At 40.1% G+C, this 15,404-nt stretch overlaps 1 protein-coding gene across 2 annotated transcripts in view; it reads right to left on the bottom strand.

Moving 5' to 3' along the window:
* HIBCH (3-hydroxyisobutyryl-CoA hydrolase) overlaps window positions 1–15,404 on the bottom strand; it is a 94,295-nt gene that overhangs the window by 15,247 nt on the left and 63,644 nt on the right. For both annotated transcript variants that reach the window (XM_032860231.1, XM_032860232.1), the window contains exons 8-11: window positions 11,995–12,140; window positions 9,981–10,067; window positions 5,446–5,504; window positions 4,662–4,743 (exon numbers count right to left, since the gene is read on the bottom strand). In XM_032860231.1, the coding sequence (XP_032716122.1) occupies window positions 4,662–4,743; window positions 5,446–5,504; window positions 9,981–10,067; window positions 11,995–12,140 (374 nt within the window). The remainder of the gene's footprint in view (window positions 1–4,661; window positions 4,744–5,445; window positions 5,505–9,980; window positions 10,068–11,994; window positions 12,141–15,404) is intronic.

Below are 15,404 nucleotides of genomic sequence, written 5' to 3'. Positions count from 1 at the left end.
GACACTTAGGCATATTGGTTATTTTGAGTTAAAGGCACTTGAGAAACAGTATGACCCTCCCTTTGTTCCAGGAAATAAAACTCCTATGTGAAAGATGCCCTGTGTGTAGCAGAAGGAAGACATTCTTTTCACCAGAGATAGGGAACATGCGGCCAAGGCATTTATACAAATAACCCTTGTTAAACCAACCCTTACCTTCCCAGTTACTTCTTCACCATTTACTACCACTAGACCAACCTCCTTTCTCTTGTTAATTTTTCACAAATTTGTCTAAAAGGCATAAAATCTTCCTGCTCTGGTTATTTGTTCATATCTTCATTCTCTTACGCAGGCTCCCATGTATATGTAAAAATTTAATATCTTTTTTATCTTTTTTCCTATCAATCTATCTGGCTTACGTCAGTTTAATTCTTAGGCTGGGCTGGAGACCCTCAGAAGACAGAGAATTTTCTCCTTCCCTACAGGTATAAGGGAAGAGTCAAGCACTTTTTCGTCTCACATATGGATATTCAATTGTTCCAGGACCATTTATCTATCTCTTTCCCCACTGAATTATCTTGGGAGTTCTGGACAGCCTTTACTTTAGTATTAATTTACCCCCCCACCCCCGCCGCCACCAACTAAAGTGTAAACCTTCCGGCTGATGGCAATATGAAGTCTCCAGACCTTTGTGAATCCTGTTAACTGTCCAAACTACTGTTTTCCTCTGGTTCTTTCCTGGTCTTGTAGAGTTTTACCTAAAACACATATAGATCAATATTCTGAAAATTCCTGCAGGAAGGAAACCAAATCAATCTTAGGGCTTTTCTGTTTGTTTCCTTGCTCTCGGGAATCAGTCCTGGGCTATCTGCATTGTCCAATATTAACAAATACTTGTTTCATATATTTTGTCCAGTTTTCTAGTTGTTTACAACAGAAGGACAATTTCTGTAGCACTTAATTCTTCATGAACACCTGTCACTTAATTTTTAAAAATAATACAGTACATCGCTAATTCTCAAAGCTTACAGAAAGATTAGTAATCTTTAAAATTTAATTTCTCTAATATTTTGCTGTTCTTCTTTCTTAAAATCTATACCTAATCTAAAGATAGAGAATAATGAGTTGGCAAACTTTATACACTGTTGTTGGTGGGAATATAACATGGTGTAACTGCTATGGAAAACAGGATGGAGATTCCTCAAACAATTAAAAACAGAATTACCATATAACGCAGAAATTCTGCTTCTGGGTATATACCCAAACAAATTAAAAGCAGGGTCTTGAAGAGATTTTTCTTAAGATTTTATTTATTTATTTGAGTGAGAGACAGTGAGAAAGAACATGAGAGGGGAGAAGGTCAAAGGGAGCAGCAGACTCCCTGTGGAGCTGGGAGCCCAATGTGGGACTCTATCCCGGGACTCCAGGATCATGACCTGAGCTAAAGGCAGTTGCTTAACCAACTGAGCCACCCAGGTGCCCTTAAAGAGATATTTGTATACCCACGTTTACAGCAGCTTTGTTCACAAAAGCGAAGAGGAAGAAGCAACCCAAATTAAGTGCCCATCAACAATGGATGAGAAAAATGTGGTATATACATACAAGGGAATATTATTGAGCCTTAAAAGGTCATGAAATTCTGGTACATGCTACAACATGTGTGAACCGTGAAACATCATGCTAGGTGATATAAGCCAATCACAATAGGGCAAATGCTGTATGATTCCACTCATGTGACGTATCCAGAGTAGTCATATTTGTAGCAACAGAAAGTAGAACACTGGTTGCCAGGAGCTGGGGTAAGGGGGAAATGCGGAGTTGTTATTTAACGGGTATAAAGTTTCACTCAGTTTTGTAAGATGAAAATGTTCTGGAGATTGGTTGTACAACCAGGTGAATATATTCAACAAAACTGAATTACATACTTAAAATGAGGCAGATGGTAAATTTTATATGTATTTTACCACAATTAAAATGTACATACATGTACACAAGAGCATGGCAACTGGAGACTTAGGTTAAGTTTTCCCTAATGTGAGCTACGCATCAGGACCTCTAAATTGCCCATATAGCTTACACGGACTGTCTAGCATCATGAACAACCTATACCAAAAGGGAGATTTAAAGGGGGAATAGAGGGGGTGCCTGGGTGGCTCAGTGGGTTAAAGCCTCTGCCTTCAGCTCAGGTCATGATCCCAGGGTCCTGGGATTGAGCCCCGCATCGGGCTCTCTGCTCAGCAGGGAGCCTACTTCCCCCTCTCTCTCTGCCTGCTTCTCTGCCTACTTGTGATCTCACTCTCTGCCAAATAAATAAATAAAATCTTAAAAAAGGGGGGGGATAGAGGAATTCCAACCACAAGCATTAAAAAAAAAAAAGTACTGAACTTTGAAGGAAAATCTAAGAAAGGACATGAGGAAACATAAACTAAGGTACCATGAAAGTTGCATCAGTTGTAAGGAATTTATGAGTTACTCATATTTGTTATTTTTTTTAACCCATACTATCCTTCAGTGATTAGCAGCAAAAACTTTAGAAATCTAAAGGATTAAAAAAATTTGTTTTTATTTAATGATAAGCAAGTATGTGGAAAAGATGATGTCCTTCCCCATGGGCAATTGTGGAAAGGAACCCTTACACATAGAGAAGGTGGTTGCAATCTGGACCATAAGAAGACTAGATCCTTAGGACCTACAGAAGGAGACAGGAGTCCCTGAAGGGCTCACAGGGGTTAGGAGCAATCCTAGAAGCTTACTGACACAAGTATTAGAATCTTTTAAAAAAATTGTTCAAACATTTGATCTGCAAACCTTTCACTGAGGCAACAAAAGCTATTTTCTCCTTCAGGGCTACTTTTTGGCGTATGTTTCCGGCCGAGATAATTAAAACGAACCTTGCATGTAGGCTCTATCAGAGAAGCCTCAGCGGGGATTTTGGATCTTCACGTCACGTTGTTTCCAGCAGATACTAACATTCTGGAGCCACATCTGAACTACACATCAACTGAATAAAAATCAAAACCTGTCCTTCTGATGAGAGTGCTTACCATGACCCTAGCCTAGGGTGATCCTCGCTGTGATGGGCGGCTTGCCAGGTGCCCTCCTCTGGGTGCGGACTAATCATATTGCCAAAGGAATAGGAAGAATATTGAAAGAATATTGAGTTCTATCCCTCGGTTCTGGGGTAGGCCAGTGGTTTTAAAATAATATGCCATCTTGCACATCTGTACTGCTTTAAAGTGACATCATACAAGCATGAGGTAATGTGCTGCATGACTATGTTCAAACGAAAGTACTACGTGTCTACTTAACCGCTTGGGGAGAAAAACAGGAATGCTAGTTTCTATATTGCTCTGGAAACAAGAGAACCAGCTTCACATCAGAATCCCTGAAATATAAAATGATTGTGTAGATTTATGCGAGCATTCCTAAAAGCTGTTAAAATTCACATTAATTTACTACGGTGAGTTAAGACAGCATATGACTGGGCAATCTACTAATTTATGCCTGGCCTTGAATGTTAATAGAATTCTAATTACTAAATAAGACCCTACGAGACTATTTTGGGATTTCCACGTTAAGAATATGGTTCACAACGGGAGGGGTGCCTGGTAGTTCAGTCGGTTAAGTGTCTGCCTTCCGCTTAGGTCAGGGGGTTCTAGGATGGAGCACCCCATCTGCTTGGGCTGTCAGGCTCCACGCTTTGTGGGGAGTCTACTTAACCCTCTCCTCCTGCTCCCCACCAACCCTGATGTGCGAGAGCAGCTCTCAAATAAAATCTTTAAAAAAGAGAGAGAGAGAGAGAGAGAGAAATATAGTAACAATGGGGAAGTGTTTTTATCTTCACAGGTGAAACTTCAAATATTTTGTCAGTAAGTTTTCTGACAACTGAAACGTGACAATTATACCTACAAACTAAAAAATACTATCAAATAAGGACAAGATATTAACAGCTTTTCTATAAAGCAGAAGGAAACACACTTCTTTCTCTTTGTGTAGATGTCTGAAATGTTCTGAGTCGCATGCTCACAGCTCCGAGCACGGCAGTACTCATGCACTCCTTTACACAAAACGGCTTTTGTTTTGCTGTTACCAGTCGAGTCACATTGTAGAAAAATCAAAGTGTGCCTAACACTGAGAAACACTGCTTAAAACTCAGCTCTGAGTATAGAAGGGCCTCTTACTAGTTTATAAAGAATCATTTTGTTTTGTTTTTTAATTAAACCTACTGCTTAGAAAGACCATACACTGATCTGTTACATATTCAACTGAATTTATAGATTCATGGCAGAATTACAATACATTATAAAAAAGACTATACTCCAGTAACCCAACACTTCTAATAAAAACGTCCCTAAATGCTTCTCCCCAGGACAAGGAGGGCTCCCTGAAGAAGAGGCATGCCTGCTGACGTCTCTCTCTGCTACAGTCACGGGACCTAAAAACAGCTCAACTTTGCTATCAACATCCGGCAGGGAGACAAGGCACTTGGTTTAGATACAGGTTTTGTGAAAATGCTTTCTGAGACTCAACGGAGTTCAGGAAAAAACAAAAGACAACCCCCCACCCCAAACCTGTGCAGTGGTTCATGTCCCCGCCGTGGAGCTCGGACACAAGAGGCTCTGGAGAGGCTCCCTTACCACAAGGTTTCACCATACTCAGGACAGAAAAGATCCATATATTACCTTCAACTGTTCTAGGGCAAAAGATGAACCATCTTGCTGTAAATTCTCAATGATCTGTTCCACAGTACTGGCCGAGAACCAACTATAAAAAAGGAAACACATGATTTCACCAATCTGCAAGCAATTTCTTCTTTCCAAAATAGAAATGAATCTAAACACAGGCTTTCCCCAAACTCCATTTCAATAATGAAAAATTTTCCAAGCTATTTTACAAGATAATGAAATAAAACCTTGCTTCTCTGGGTAAGCGTTTGCAGTCTATTTTTATTAGTGCAAAATAAAGCCGAAATTTTCTCTTAATGCTTCCTTGCATCTATTACATATAAATACCTTAACTGTGAAAAATCGATGCTTCTAAAATGTAGAGACAGTTGTGTTATTTTCCAATAGTTTCTATCCTTCCCTTTGTTCCTTAAGCCAGTCTATCAATGTCTCAAATCACTGCACAAAAAATCTTTTGCTGATCAGCTTCATAAGACCATAAAAAATGACTTTACGAAGATAAAAGATAATTTAATTGTTATTTTCCAGCCTCCACTCCCATAAAAAAAAATGTTTTGCACTAAAATGAATCAGCGAGATAGATTATTTCAGTATAATGGACTTATATTCCTCCCAAAAGAGTAGGAAAGAAGCTACTTTAAACAAAATAAATACAAGCACCATGCCATCTGATCTCAGAATGCAATGCATTATTGAACACAATGTAATTACAGTGTTAGCAAATTCAATTCAATGCAGTCCTTCCAAAAGAACAGACATACTGAGACCTCTCTCTGAGTACCTGTTTATGTTGTCCATGTGTTCCTCAAGTATAAAAGACTTGTCTTGATCAATCTTGGACTGTTTAAAAAAGAAAAAAATCTTGTAAATTACTTGAAGCAACCTGAATCATCTAAAAACCCTTTAAAATGTTATCCTATTTAATGATACACTTTATGACAGATTATCACTTTCAGTCAAATTATATCCAACAGTCTCAGAAATAGTAACCACATGTTCAAAACTCAGAGGGTTATTCCAGACTGGTTCTCAAAAGTGCCGACAGGAAAACATGTTCTTTTATTTTTACTGCTGTATTATTCTATTTGCTACATTATCACTAAAGTATGGCAACGAATTAAGGATGTGAGGGACCGGAGAAGTGACCCTGCCCAAATTTCCATTTGATACAGAAAACTCCCACCAACATTCCCGACATGTCTGCAGCACAACCTCAGGGAGAGAAAACACGAGCGTGAGAAGGAGCTCGCAGTGCCTGAATAAACATAATCAGGATTTTTTTTTTTAATTTGGGGCCAAGTCCGTCCTCTTACGTTTGCAGTTCTGGTGACTCCCTCTTCCACTTCTTTTCTCAGACTGCAGCTTGCTGGCCCCTCACAGTCAGGGTCTGCTTCCATGGAGCCCCAGTTTACCAAGTGTGGAGCAGACACAGTCGCTACAGGTATGACTGGATCCCAGCAGAGGGTGTCCGGCTCCATGTATCTTTGTGTGTTTGGATACAATGTTTTTACTGACAGGACTAAGTCTGAGTTACTTTGGGGAAAGTTCTAGTGTCTTTTATTTTTTTTCTTTTTTAAACCGGTGCTGTTATAGACTACATTTCTCCCATGCTGTACTTTTATGAATTTGGTACTTTGGACTGAAATCCAAAATTTTCATTTATTTCTCTTGTGATCCGTGATTTAAAATAAGAAATACAAGGAAACCTGGCTGGCTCAGTTGGTACAGCATGTGACTCCTGACCATGGGGCTGTAGGTTTGCGCCCCACGTTGGGTATAGAGAGATTACTTAGAAATAAAATCTTAAAAAATGAAATAATAAATATATATTCAGTCTTTGCCTATATATTTGTTCTTTACTCCTGGCTCACAGCTCCCTAAAACCTTGAAATTTCTTTAAGAAGAGCATCTTTTGTTGTATTTGGTCATTTGTCCCTAAATTAAGGTGAAATGGGCCCTTTGTTCTTCATAACAAGCCCCATTCCATCACAGGTACGGTAAGGAGGTGACTTTCAGAAAGCTCCTAAGAATGGGGCTGGTCTCCAGGGGAAACAACCTGTGATTAGAAGAGCGGAACTTTCAGTCCCACCTTCTAATCAAGCCCGCTCCAGCACTGCCACTATCTCCTGCCTCCCTCCACTTCCAGTGAGGGAAAAGGGGTTCGAGATTGAGTTCCATCACCAATGGCTCATAACTTAATCAATAGTGACTATGTAATAAGGCGCCACAGAAGTCCCAAAGGATGGTGTTTGGAGAGCTCTGGGTTAATGAACACATCCACAAGAGGGGAGAGGGGCGCCTGGGTGGCTCAGTGGGTTAGGCCTCTGCCTTTGGCTCAGGTCATGATCCCAGGGTCCTGGAATCGAGCCCCACATTGGGCTCTCTGCTCAGCAGGGAGCCTGCTTCCCCCTCTCTCTCTGCCTGTCTCTCTGCCTACTTGTGATCTCTGTCAAATAAATAAGTAAAATCTTAACAAAAAAATACAAGTGGGGAGAGTAGCACATCCCACCCTCACTGAGACAGAAGCTCCTGGACTTGAGACCCTTCCGGACCTTGCCCTGTGTACCCTTCAGCAGACTATCCATTCATATTCTTTATTGTATCCTTTGTATTAAACCAACAAACACTAAATGTTTCCAAGTTCTGTGAGAAATTCTAGCAAATTATCGAACCTAAGAAAGGGGTCATGAGAACACTGATTTATAGCCAATGAGAAGTACAGGTGACAAGACAGGCCTTGTGACTGGCATCTGAAGTGGGGTCAGTCTTGTGGGAATGAGCTCCTAGGGTGCGGGATCGCTAACCCCAGGAAGAAAGTGTCACTCCCGAAATGAACGAATTACAGGACACCCAGGTGGTGCTGCGCTGAGCTGCTCCGTGTATAGAAAAGCCACACACACACCTAGGGTCAGAAGAGTTGTAAATGTGGTAGTAGTGTGAGAATAACGGAAAACACAGGGAGTGTTTTTCCCATACATTTATTACCTTTCACACTGATACTATTAAACAGGTCACTCTAAACTTGAAGGGTTTTTTTAATCCATAATCCTTTACCTAATGTTTTTCTTAATTTCAAATCAATTTGATCAAAATGCTATCAACATTGTCATCCAAATTACTGGGAAAGAAACAAAAAGGCCAAGATGACTTTATCTCTAGACTAAGGCCCACACATTTAGCAGAACTCTCTGGTAAGGCCCTTCGACTCCCACTCGCTCCGACCCATGCTATACAGACAACATGAAAGACTGTCACATGCTCTGACAAAAGCTGATGAAACCCTCCCGGGCTCCGCGTTTGCACTCGCCGTACTGAGGCTTCAGGGCCTCCGCCAACCCGTACTCATGTTCTTCGGTTCTGAACAAATTTGTAGACTATCTTTCTAAGTATGTCTTCCCCTTTTTCTTCTCTATTATGAATTCCTAATAATGAGATATAAACCTGTTGGAATAACACCTCTAATGTTCCTTCCTCTCCATTTTCCACCTTATTATCCTTTTTGTCCTCCTAGAGTTTTCCTCAACCTTCAACTATAATCCAGTCTGTTGTGGGGTTTTTCCCTTTTGTTATCACATTTTTTAAAAAATTCTTTGACTGCAGTATTCCATCTGTTCTTATTTCACAGATGAAATATTTTCCTCTTATCTGAACAATTATAGTCTCCACAACTATAGTTTTTCTTTCTTTTTTTAAGCGTCCTTTTCCCGGCTCTGCTTGCTTCAAGTGCCTTTTTTTGCTTTGACCAATTTGTTTTTACACTTGGCATAAAAAAATTTCAGCATGAAGTACTAAAATTAAGGAGCTTCCTGTATGAAGTCAATCGCAGTTATAGGACTATCAATTGTCTGACGCATCACAAAAGACTGGGCAAAGACCTGGATGTTCATTGTGGAGGGGTCCTCAAATGTCAACCTCTACAGGTTTTTTCCTTTTTCTTCGAATGTACTGCTTAGGAGTGGGATGGTGCTACTGACCTAATGTTTGTGTCACCCCAAAATTCATGTTGAACCTCTAATGCCCAAAGTGATGGTACTTGGAAGGGGGGGCCCTGAGGTGATTAGGTCAGGAAGGTGGAGCCCTCACGAAGGGATTAGTGCCCTTGTAAGAAGGACCTAAAAGAGCTCACTCTGCGGTGCGAGGACACAGAAAGAAGGCGTCTGTCCATCTGCAAACCAGGAGCAGGTCCTCACCAAGAATCTCATTATCTGACACCTGATCTTGGAGTTTCCAGCCTCCAGAACTGTGAGACATAAGTTTGTGTTGTTTAAGCCCCACAGCCTGTGGTGTTTTCGTTATAGTCGCCCAGACCAAGACAGAGGGTATTTCATAGTTTGGAAGCCAACTAGGAAAAGGGGCTGGAGGCCTTCCTGTGTATTAGGTTCTGCCTCTTTTTAGTAGAGCACTTCATTTCGTCCTCCCCCAGTCAGCTGGGCGCGTCTGATCGACCTACGTAGTAAATCCCTACTCTTCAGCCAAGCGATGAAAGGGTACTTGGTGCTACAACAGGGAGACTTCCGGAGACTTCTGGAGGCCCAACGGCTCCTCTCGTTTCTCTGCCGGTCTCCACGTCCCCGTCTCCTGGGGACTCTGGCACCTTCGAGAGGGCAGAGGGAGAGAACTGCTTGCTTCTTACTGGCTTCCCCACTGAAGGAGAAGATAACTGCAGTATTCTCAAATCTAGGGTAGCTCTCCTTGTCCTTCTGTTTTTAAGCTTCCAAAATATTGACCTCTCATACCTACCTGCTCCTTTTCTGTTTCGTTTGTCTTTGGGGATTCGTGCCTCTTCCATTCTTTTTTACAATTTTAGTGAGGTTTTAGAAGAGAGCATGTATTCTACCCATCATGTTTTACTAGAAGTCATGTAACAGTTTTAAAGATTTTTGGCTCTTAAAAGAAAACTTAAGTTACAGAACATTAGTCAGGAATTGAAAGTGAACACTGCACTAGACTTTGTCATTATATTTAGATATGCACCAGAGTTTCACGTTAGCAGCTAAACAGCACCAGCACTGAGCCATCCATTACAAAAATGTCACAGTGCACTGCAGGAAGTCCTTGCGAGGACCAGTCACAAGGCTACATGCTGAAATTCACCAGCAGTCAGAAGAAAGGTTGTGTTGTTGTGCTGCAAAGAAGTCATCCTCTTGGAAGGCTATCCAGCAACTCTGAAGCTCTGATCCTTCCATCAAACTTTCACGTTAATAAATCCCAGCACCTTTGTATCCATAAACTATCCTATTCACCAACTGCTAATTTTTCAATCATTCCCCCTGCCCCATGAATTAAAATCTGAAGCTAGAATACTGACAAGATTACCTTGGCATGGTAAGCATCCAAGACATCTGCAATATTTTCTTTTGAAGGAGATTTTAGGGCTAACAAATCTTCTTCTAACATGCCCAACTAAAAGGGAGGGAAAAAAGGAAGACAAATTTGAACCCCAGTACAAAACAGAGACTTTTTTTTAAGAAACCTTGTACTCTTTTTAAAAACACTTGTCTTAAAATTATGATGTGCTCTCTTCAGCTGAATCAGGAAGGCAATTTTCTCTCAAGTTAAATGCACACACATTCCCACACAGCAAATGTTGCCTTGCAAAGAACTAGACAAAGATGGAAGAAACTAAAGAGAGAGACATTCGTCTTTGTTTCTCTCAGACCATTAAACACTTGAAACGCAGTACTGCAACCAAAGATGTGAATGATAAACTTTAATTAATCTTAACTAAAATTGCCACAGGTGATAACGGGTACTACCGTCAATGCACAGCTCTGTAAAACGGCGACACTTAGCTCTCCATCCACATCCCTGCTCAGCCAAGTGAGACTTTCTACTGTTTCCAAAACACAGCTAAGTCTTCCTGCCCACTCACTTGCTCATTACATGTTTCCTCTTCCTAGAATGCCTTTCCTGACGCACTCATCTTGAAGCCCAGCTGAACTGCAACCTCTATGAGGAAACTTCCAGTTTTCCTCCTTTCAATCCACTGAGTACTTTCTCCATATTCTTTGTCTCATATTCTTTGTCAGATGAGCCAGATGGTTATTTACCTTTTATCTTTTGTACCCACCTCTAGTTTCATCCCTAACATTCATGACCCATTTCTGTTACCCTGTGCAGGCCCTGCGAGTGGCAGTCTACACACTGTAGAAATTACAAGCGGGCAAACCGACAAAGAAGGGAGTAAAGTGCGGATCAGTGCTCTCTCCCATCCTTACTAAATTCCACTCTAATAAGGGTATCCCTCCAGAGTAGATAATGGAGTCCCACGGTTGCTGCCCTTTACAGCTACAGGGAAGGATGGGGCAGCCACCTACTCAAGGTGACTACGGACACGGAGAGAGATCTGAAGCTTGAAACAATGCGATAGAAGATTCTCATATTTTGTCATGACATTCTTTCTCCTACACCAGAACATCCCTCACTCAGGATCAGACATCCATCTGGAGATCGATGTGCTTCCTCCTGGAAGACTAAGTTCACCCCACAGTTCCAGAAACAGCACACACTAGCAAGGTGGGTTAGCTGATGCAGGTTACCTGGCTCGTGGGTTGAAGGGTAATAGAAGTCTGTTCGAGGAAAGTGAGCTCCCAGCTGAAGCAGAATAAAGCCCAAATTTCTTGCTGGAAATTCTGAGGTAAAACCACCTAGGACTGGATTTTCTGCTACACTAACCACAAAGAGATTCAACTACTATGGGAGGAACTACCATCCCCACTTAGAGACGGGCAAACTAGGGGACAAAGAGGCTCAATTCAAGCTAGGATTTAACTCTAAGGTGTCTATACATTCTTTGCCACGGTGCTATTCTGTGCTAAGAAAATTGGGCACACTGTTAAAAAAAAAAAAAAAAGGACAAAGATAAGTAGTATGTGTCCCTTGCAACAGCCTTTAGAAAAGTTTTTAAAACCATATTTTACAAATTTAACTCTTAAATGCACTAGCAGGGAAACTCACAACCAAGAGGACCTTTCAAAATGTTTTTATAAAATAAAAGCTTATCTTTTCATATATAATTTTAGATTCTTCTATATTAGAATTCCTTAAAGTAGGTATTTTTTTTTAACCAAAGTGTAATTATTCATGAAAAAATACTCACTGACGGTACCAAGCAAAACAGTCCTGAATCCAGAAATATTTATCTCCATCTTATACATAAGAAAACATGATTGGAGAGCTTAATTACCTTCCCAAAGGTCACAGAGCTTTAAACAGTAGATCCTGGATTCAGACCCACATCTAACCAAAGCCTGGGATCTCAACCACTTAGACTCCCTTCCCGTGCAATACAAGTTATTCCAACAACAAAACATATAATCCAAGTAATTACCTTTTCAGAATCTACAAAATGTGTAGCAATTCCTGCTGCATACACATCTCTTCCTTTCAGCCTGAATCCTGTTAATGCAAGGAAGTAGCCAAGTTTTCCTCGAAGTCGTGGCAAGAAATAACCTCCACCCACGTCAGGGAACAGTCCTGTTATTAAATAATGAAAAGAGATCGTAATGATTCAAATTAAAAAGACGAACAGAACTCTTTGAGATCAAATAGCCATTTCTCTCTGGTATTTGAATCTATACTAAAACTATTACTAAGTACTTTCCAATGCAATAAATATCACAGAAGACATCTATTAAATTGTTCTAACTTGAGTATTTTTCAAATTTTTCATGTTTCATTTCTACAGAAGTCAATAAAGTATTTGATGGCATAATGTTCTGTATATATGTAGTACTCATTAAATGTTACCTAAAATTTCCTTATCACTATTTTTAATAATCTCTGAAACAGTAAAAAATGAAAATGAGTCATTGAACACTATATCAAAAACTAATGATGCAATATATGTTGGCTATTTGAATTTAAATAAAAAAACGTTTTCTTTCCAAATGATAAGCAAAGAAAAATACGCATAATCTAAAGCTATATTATGTGAATATTCGTTAATACTATTCAAATCATAGTTTATTCTGTTAATTATCTAGCATTCAAGATACTTTATTTATTTATTATTTATTTATTTTTATTGACATATAATGCATTATTAGCCCCAGGGGTACAGGTCTGTGAATCGCCAGGTTTACACTTCACAGCAATCACTATAGCACATACCTTCCCCAATGTCCATAACCCCACCCCCCTCTCCCAAACCCCCTCCCCCCTGCAACCCTCAGTTTGTTTTGTGAGATTAAGAGTCTCTTATGGTTTGTCTCACTCCCGATCCCATCTTGTTTCATTTATTCCTTTACTACCCCCCAAACCCTCCATGTTGCCTCTCTACTTCCTCATATCATGAGATCATATGATAATCGTCTTTCTCTGACTGACTTATTTCACTCAGCATAATACCCTCCAGTTCCATCCATGTCGTTGCAAATGGCAAGATTTCATTTCTTTTGATGGCTGCATAGTATTCCACTGCATATGCATATATATATACATATCTATATCTATATCAATATATACATATCTATATATCTATATCTATATATACCACATCTCCTTTATCCATTCATCTGTTGATAGACATCTAGGTTCTTTCCATAGTTTGGCTATTGTGGACATTGCTGCTATAAACATTCGGGTGCACATGCCCCTTCGGATCACTACATTTTTATCTTTAGGATAAATATACAGTAGTGCCATTGCTGGGTCATAGGGTAGCTCTATTTTCAACTTTTCGAGGAACCTCCATGCTGTTTACCAGAGTGGCTGCACCAGATGCATTCCCACCAACAGTTTAGGAGGGTTCCCCTTTCTCCGTATCCTAGCCAGCATCTGTCGTTTCCTGACTTGTTAATTTTAGCCATTCTGACTGGTATGAGGGGGTATCTCACTGTGGTTTTGATTTGTATTTCCCTGATGCTGAGTGATGTGGAGCACTTTTTCACATGTCTGTTGGCCATCTGGATGTCTTCTTTGCAGGAATGTCTGTTCATGTCCTCTGTGCATTTCTTGATTGGATTATTTGTTCTTTGGGTGTTGAGTTTGCTAAGCTTTTTATAGATTTTGGATACTAGCCCTTTATCTGATAAGTCGTCTGCAAATATCTTCTCCCATTCTGTCAGTTGTCTTTTGGTTTTGTTAACTGTTTCCTTTGCTGTGCAAAAGTTTTTGATCTTGATAAAGTGCCAACAGTTCATTTTTCCCCTTGACTGTGGTGATGTTTCTAGAAGAAGTTGCTGGGGCTGAGGTCAAAGAGGTTGCTGCCTGTGTTCTCCTCAAGGATTTTGAGGGATTCCTCTCTCCCATTGAGGTCTTTCATTCATTTTGACTCTATTTTTGTGTGTGGTATAAGGAAATGGTCCAGTTTCATTTTTTTGCATGTGGCTGTCCAATTTTCCCAACACCATTTGTTGAAGAGACTGTCTTTTTTCCATTGGACATTGTTTCCTTTTTTTTTTTTTTTAAAGATTTTATTTATTTGACAGAGAGAGATCAAAAGTAGGCAGAGAGAGAGAGAGAGGGAGGAGGAAGCAGGCTCCCTGCCTAGCAGAGAGCCCGATGTGGGACTCGATCCCAGGACCCTGAGATCATGACCTGAGCTGAAGGCAGAGGCTCAAGCTGCTGAGCCACCCAGCAGCCCCGTTTCCTGCTTTGTTAAAAATTAGTTGACTATAGAGTTGAGGGTCCATTTCTGGGCTCTCTATTCCGTTCCACTGATCTATGAGTCTGTTTTTGTGCCAGTACCATACTATGTTGATGATGACAGCTTTGTAATAGAGCTTGAAGTCTGGAATTGTGATGCCACCAACTTTGGCTTTCCTTTTCAACATTCTTCTGGCTACCTGAAGTCTTTTCTGGTTCCATATAAATTTTAGGATTACTTGTTCCATTGCTTTGAAAGAAAAAATTGATGGTATTTTGATAGGGATTCCATTAAACGTGTAGATTGCTTTAGGTAGCATTGACATTTTCACCATGTTTGTTCTTTTAATCCATGAGCATGGAACTTTTTCCCATTTCTTTGTGTCTTCCTCAATTTCTTTCATGAGTACATTACAGTTTTCTGAGTACAGATTCTTTGCCTCTTCAGTTAGGTTTATTCCTAGGTATCTTATGCTTTTGGGTGCAATTATAAATGGGATTGACTCCTTAATTTCTCCTTCTTCTGTCTTGCTGTTGGTGTATAGAAATGCAACTGACTTCTGTGCATTGATTTTATATCCTGAAACTTTACTGAATTCCTGTTTAAGTTCTAGCAATTTTGGAGTGGAGTCTTTTGGGTTTTCCACATGAAGTATCATATCATCTGCAAAGAAAGAGTTTGACCTCTTCTTTGCCAATTCAGATGCCTTTTATTTCTTTTTGTTGTCTGATTGCTGAGGCTAGGACTTCCAGTACTATGTTGAATAGCAGTGGTGAGAGTGGACATACCTGCCATGTTCCTGACCTTAGGGGAAAAGCTCTCAGTTTTTCCCCACTGAGAATAGTATTTGCTATGGGTTTTTCATAGATGGCTTTGATGGTATTGAGGTATGTACCCTCTATCCCCACACTGAAAAGTTTTAATCAGGAAAGGATGCTGTACTATGTCAAATGCTTTTTTCAGCATCTATTGAGAGTATCATATGGTTCTTGTTCCTTTTATTAATGTATTGTATCACATTGATTGATTTGCAGATGTTGAACCAACCTTGCAGCCCTGGACTAAATCCCACTTGGTTGTAGTGAATAATCCTTTTAATTGACTGTTGGATCCTACTGGCTAGTATTTTGGTGAGAATTTTTGCATCTGTG

This window comes from Lontra canadensis, unplaced genomic scaffold (genome assembly GCF_010015895.1).
Source record: "Lontra canadensis isolate GAN:19392208 unplaced genomic scaffold, GSC_riverotter_1.0 scaffold18, whole genome shotgun sequence".
NCBI classification, from domain to species: Eukaryota; Metazoa; Chordata; class Mammalia; order Carnivora; family Mustelidae; genus Lontra; species Lontra canadensis.
This window is presented reverse-complemented; position numbering and strand designations above follow the sequence as displayed.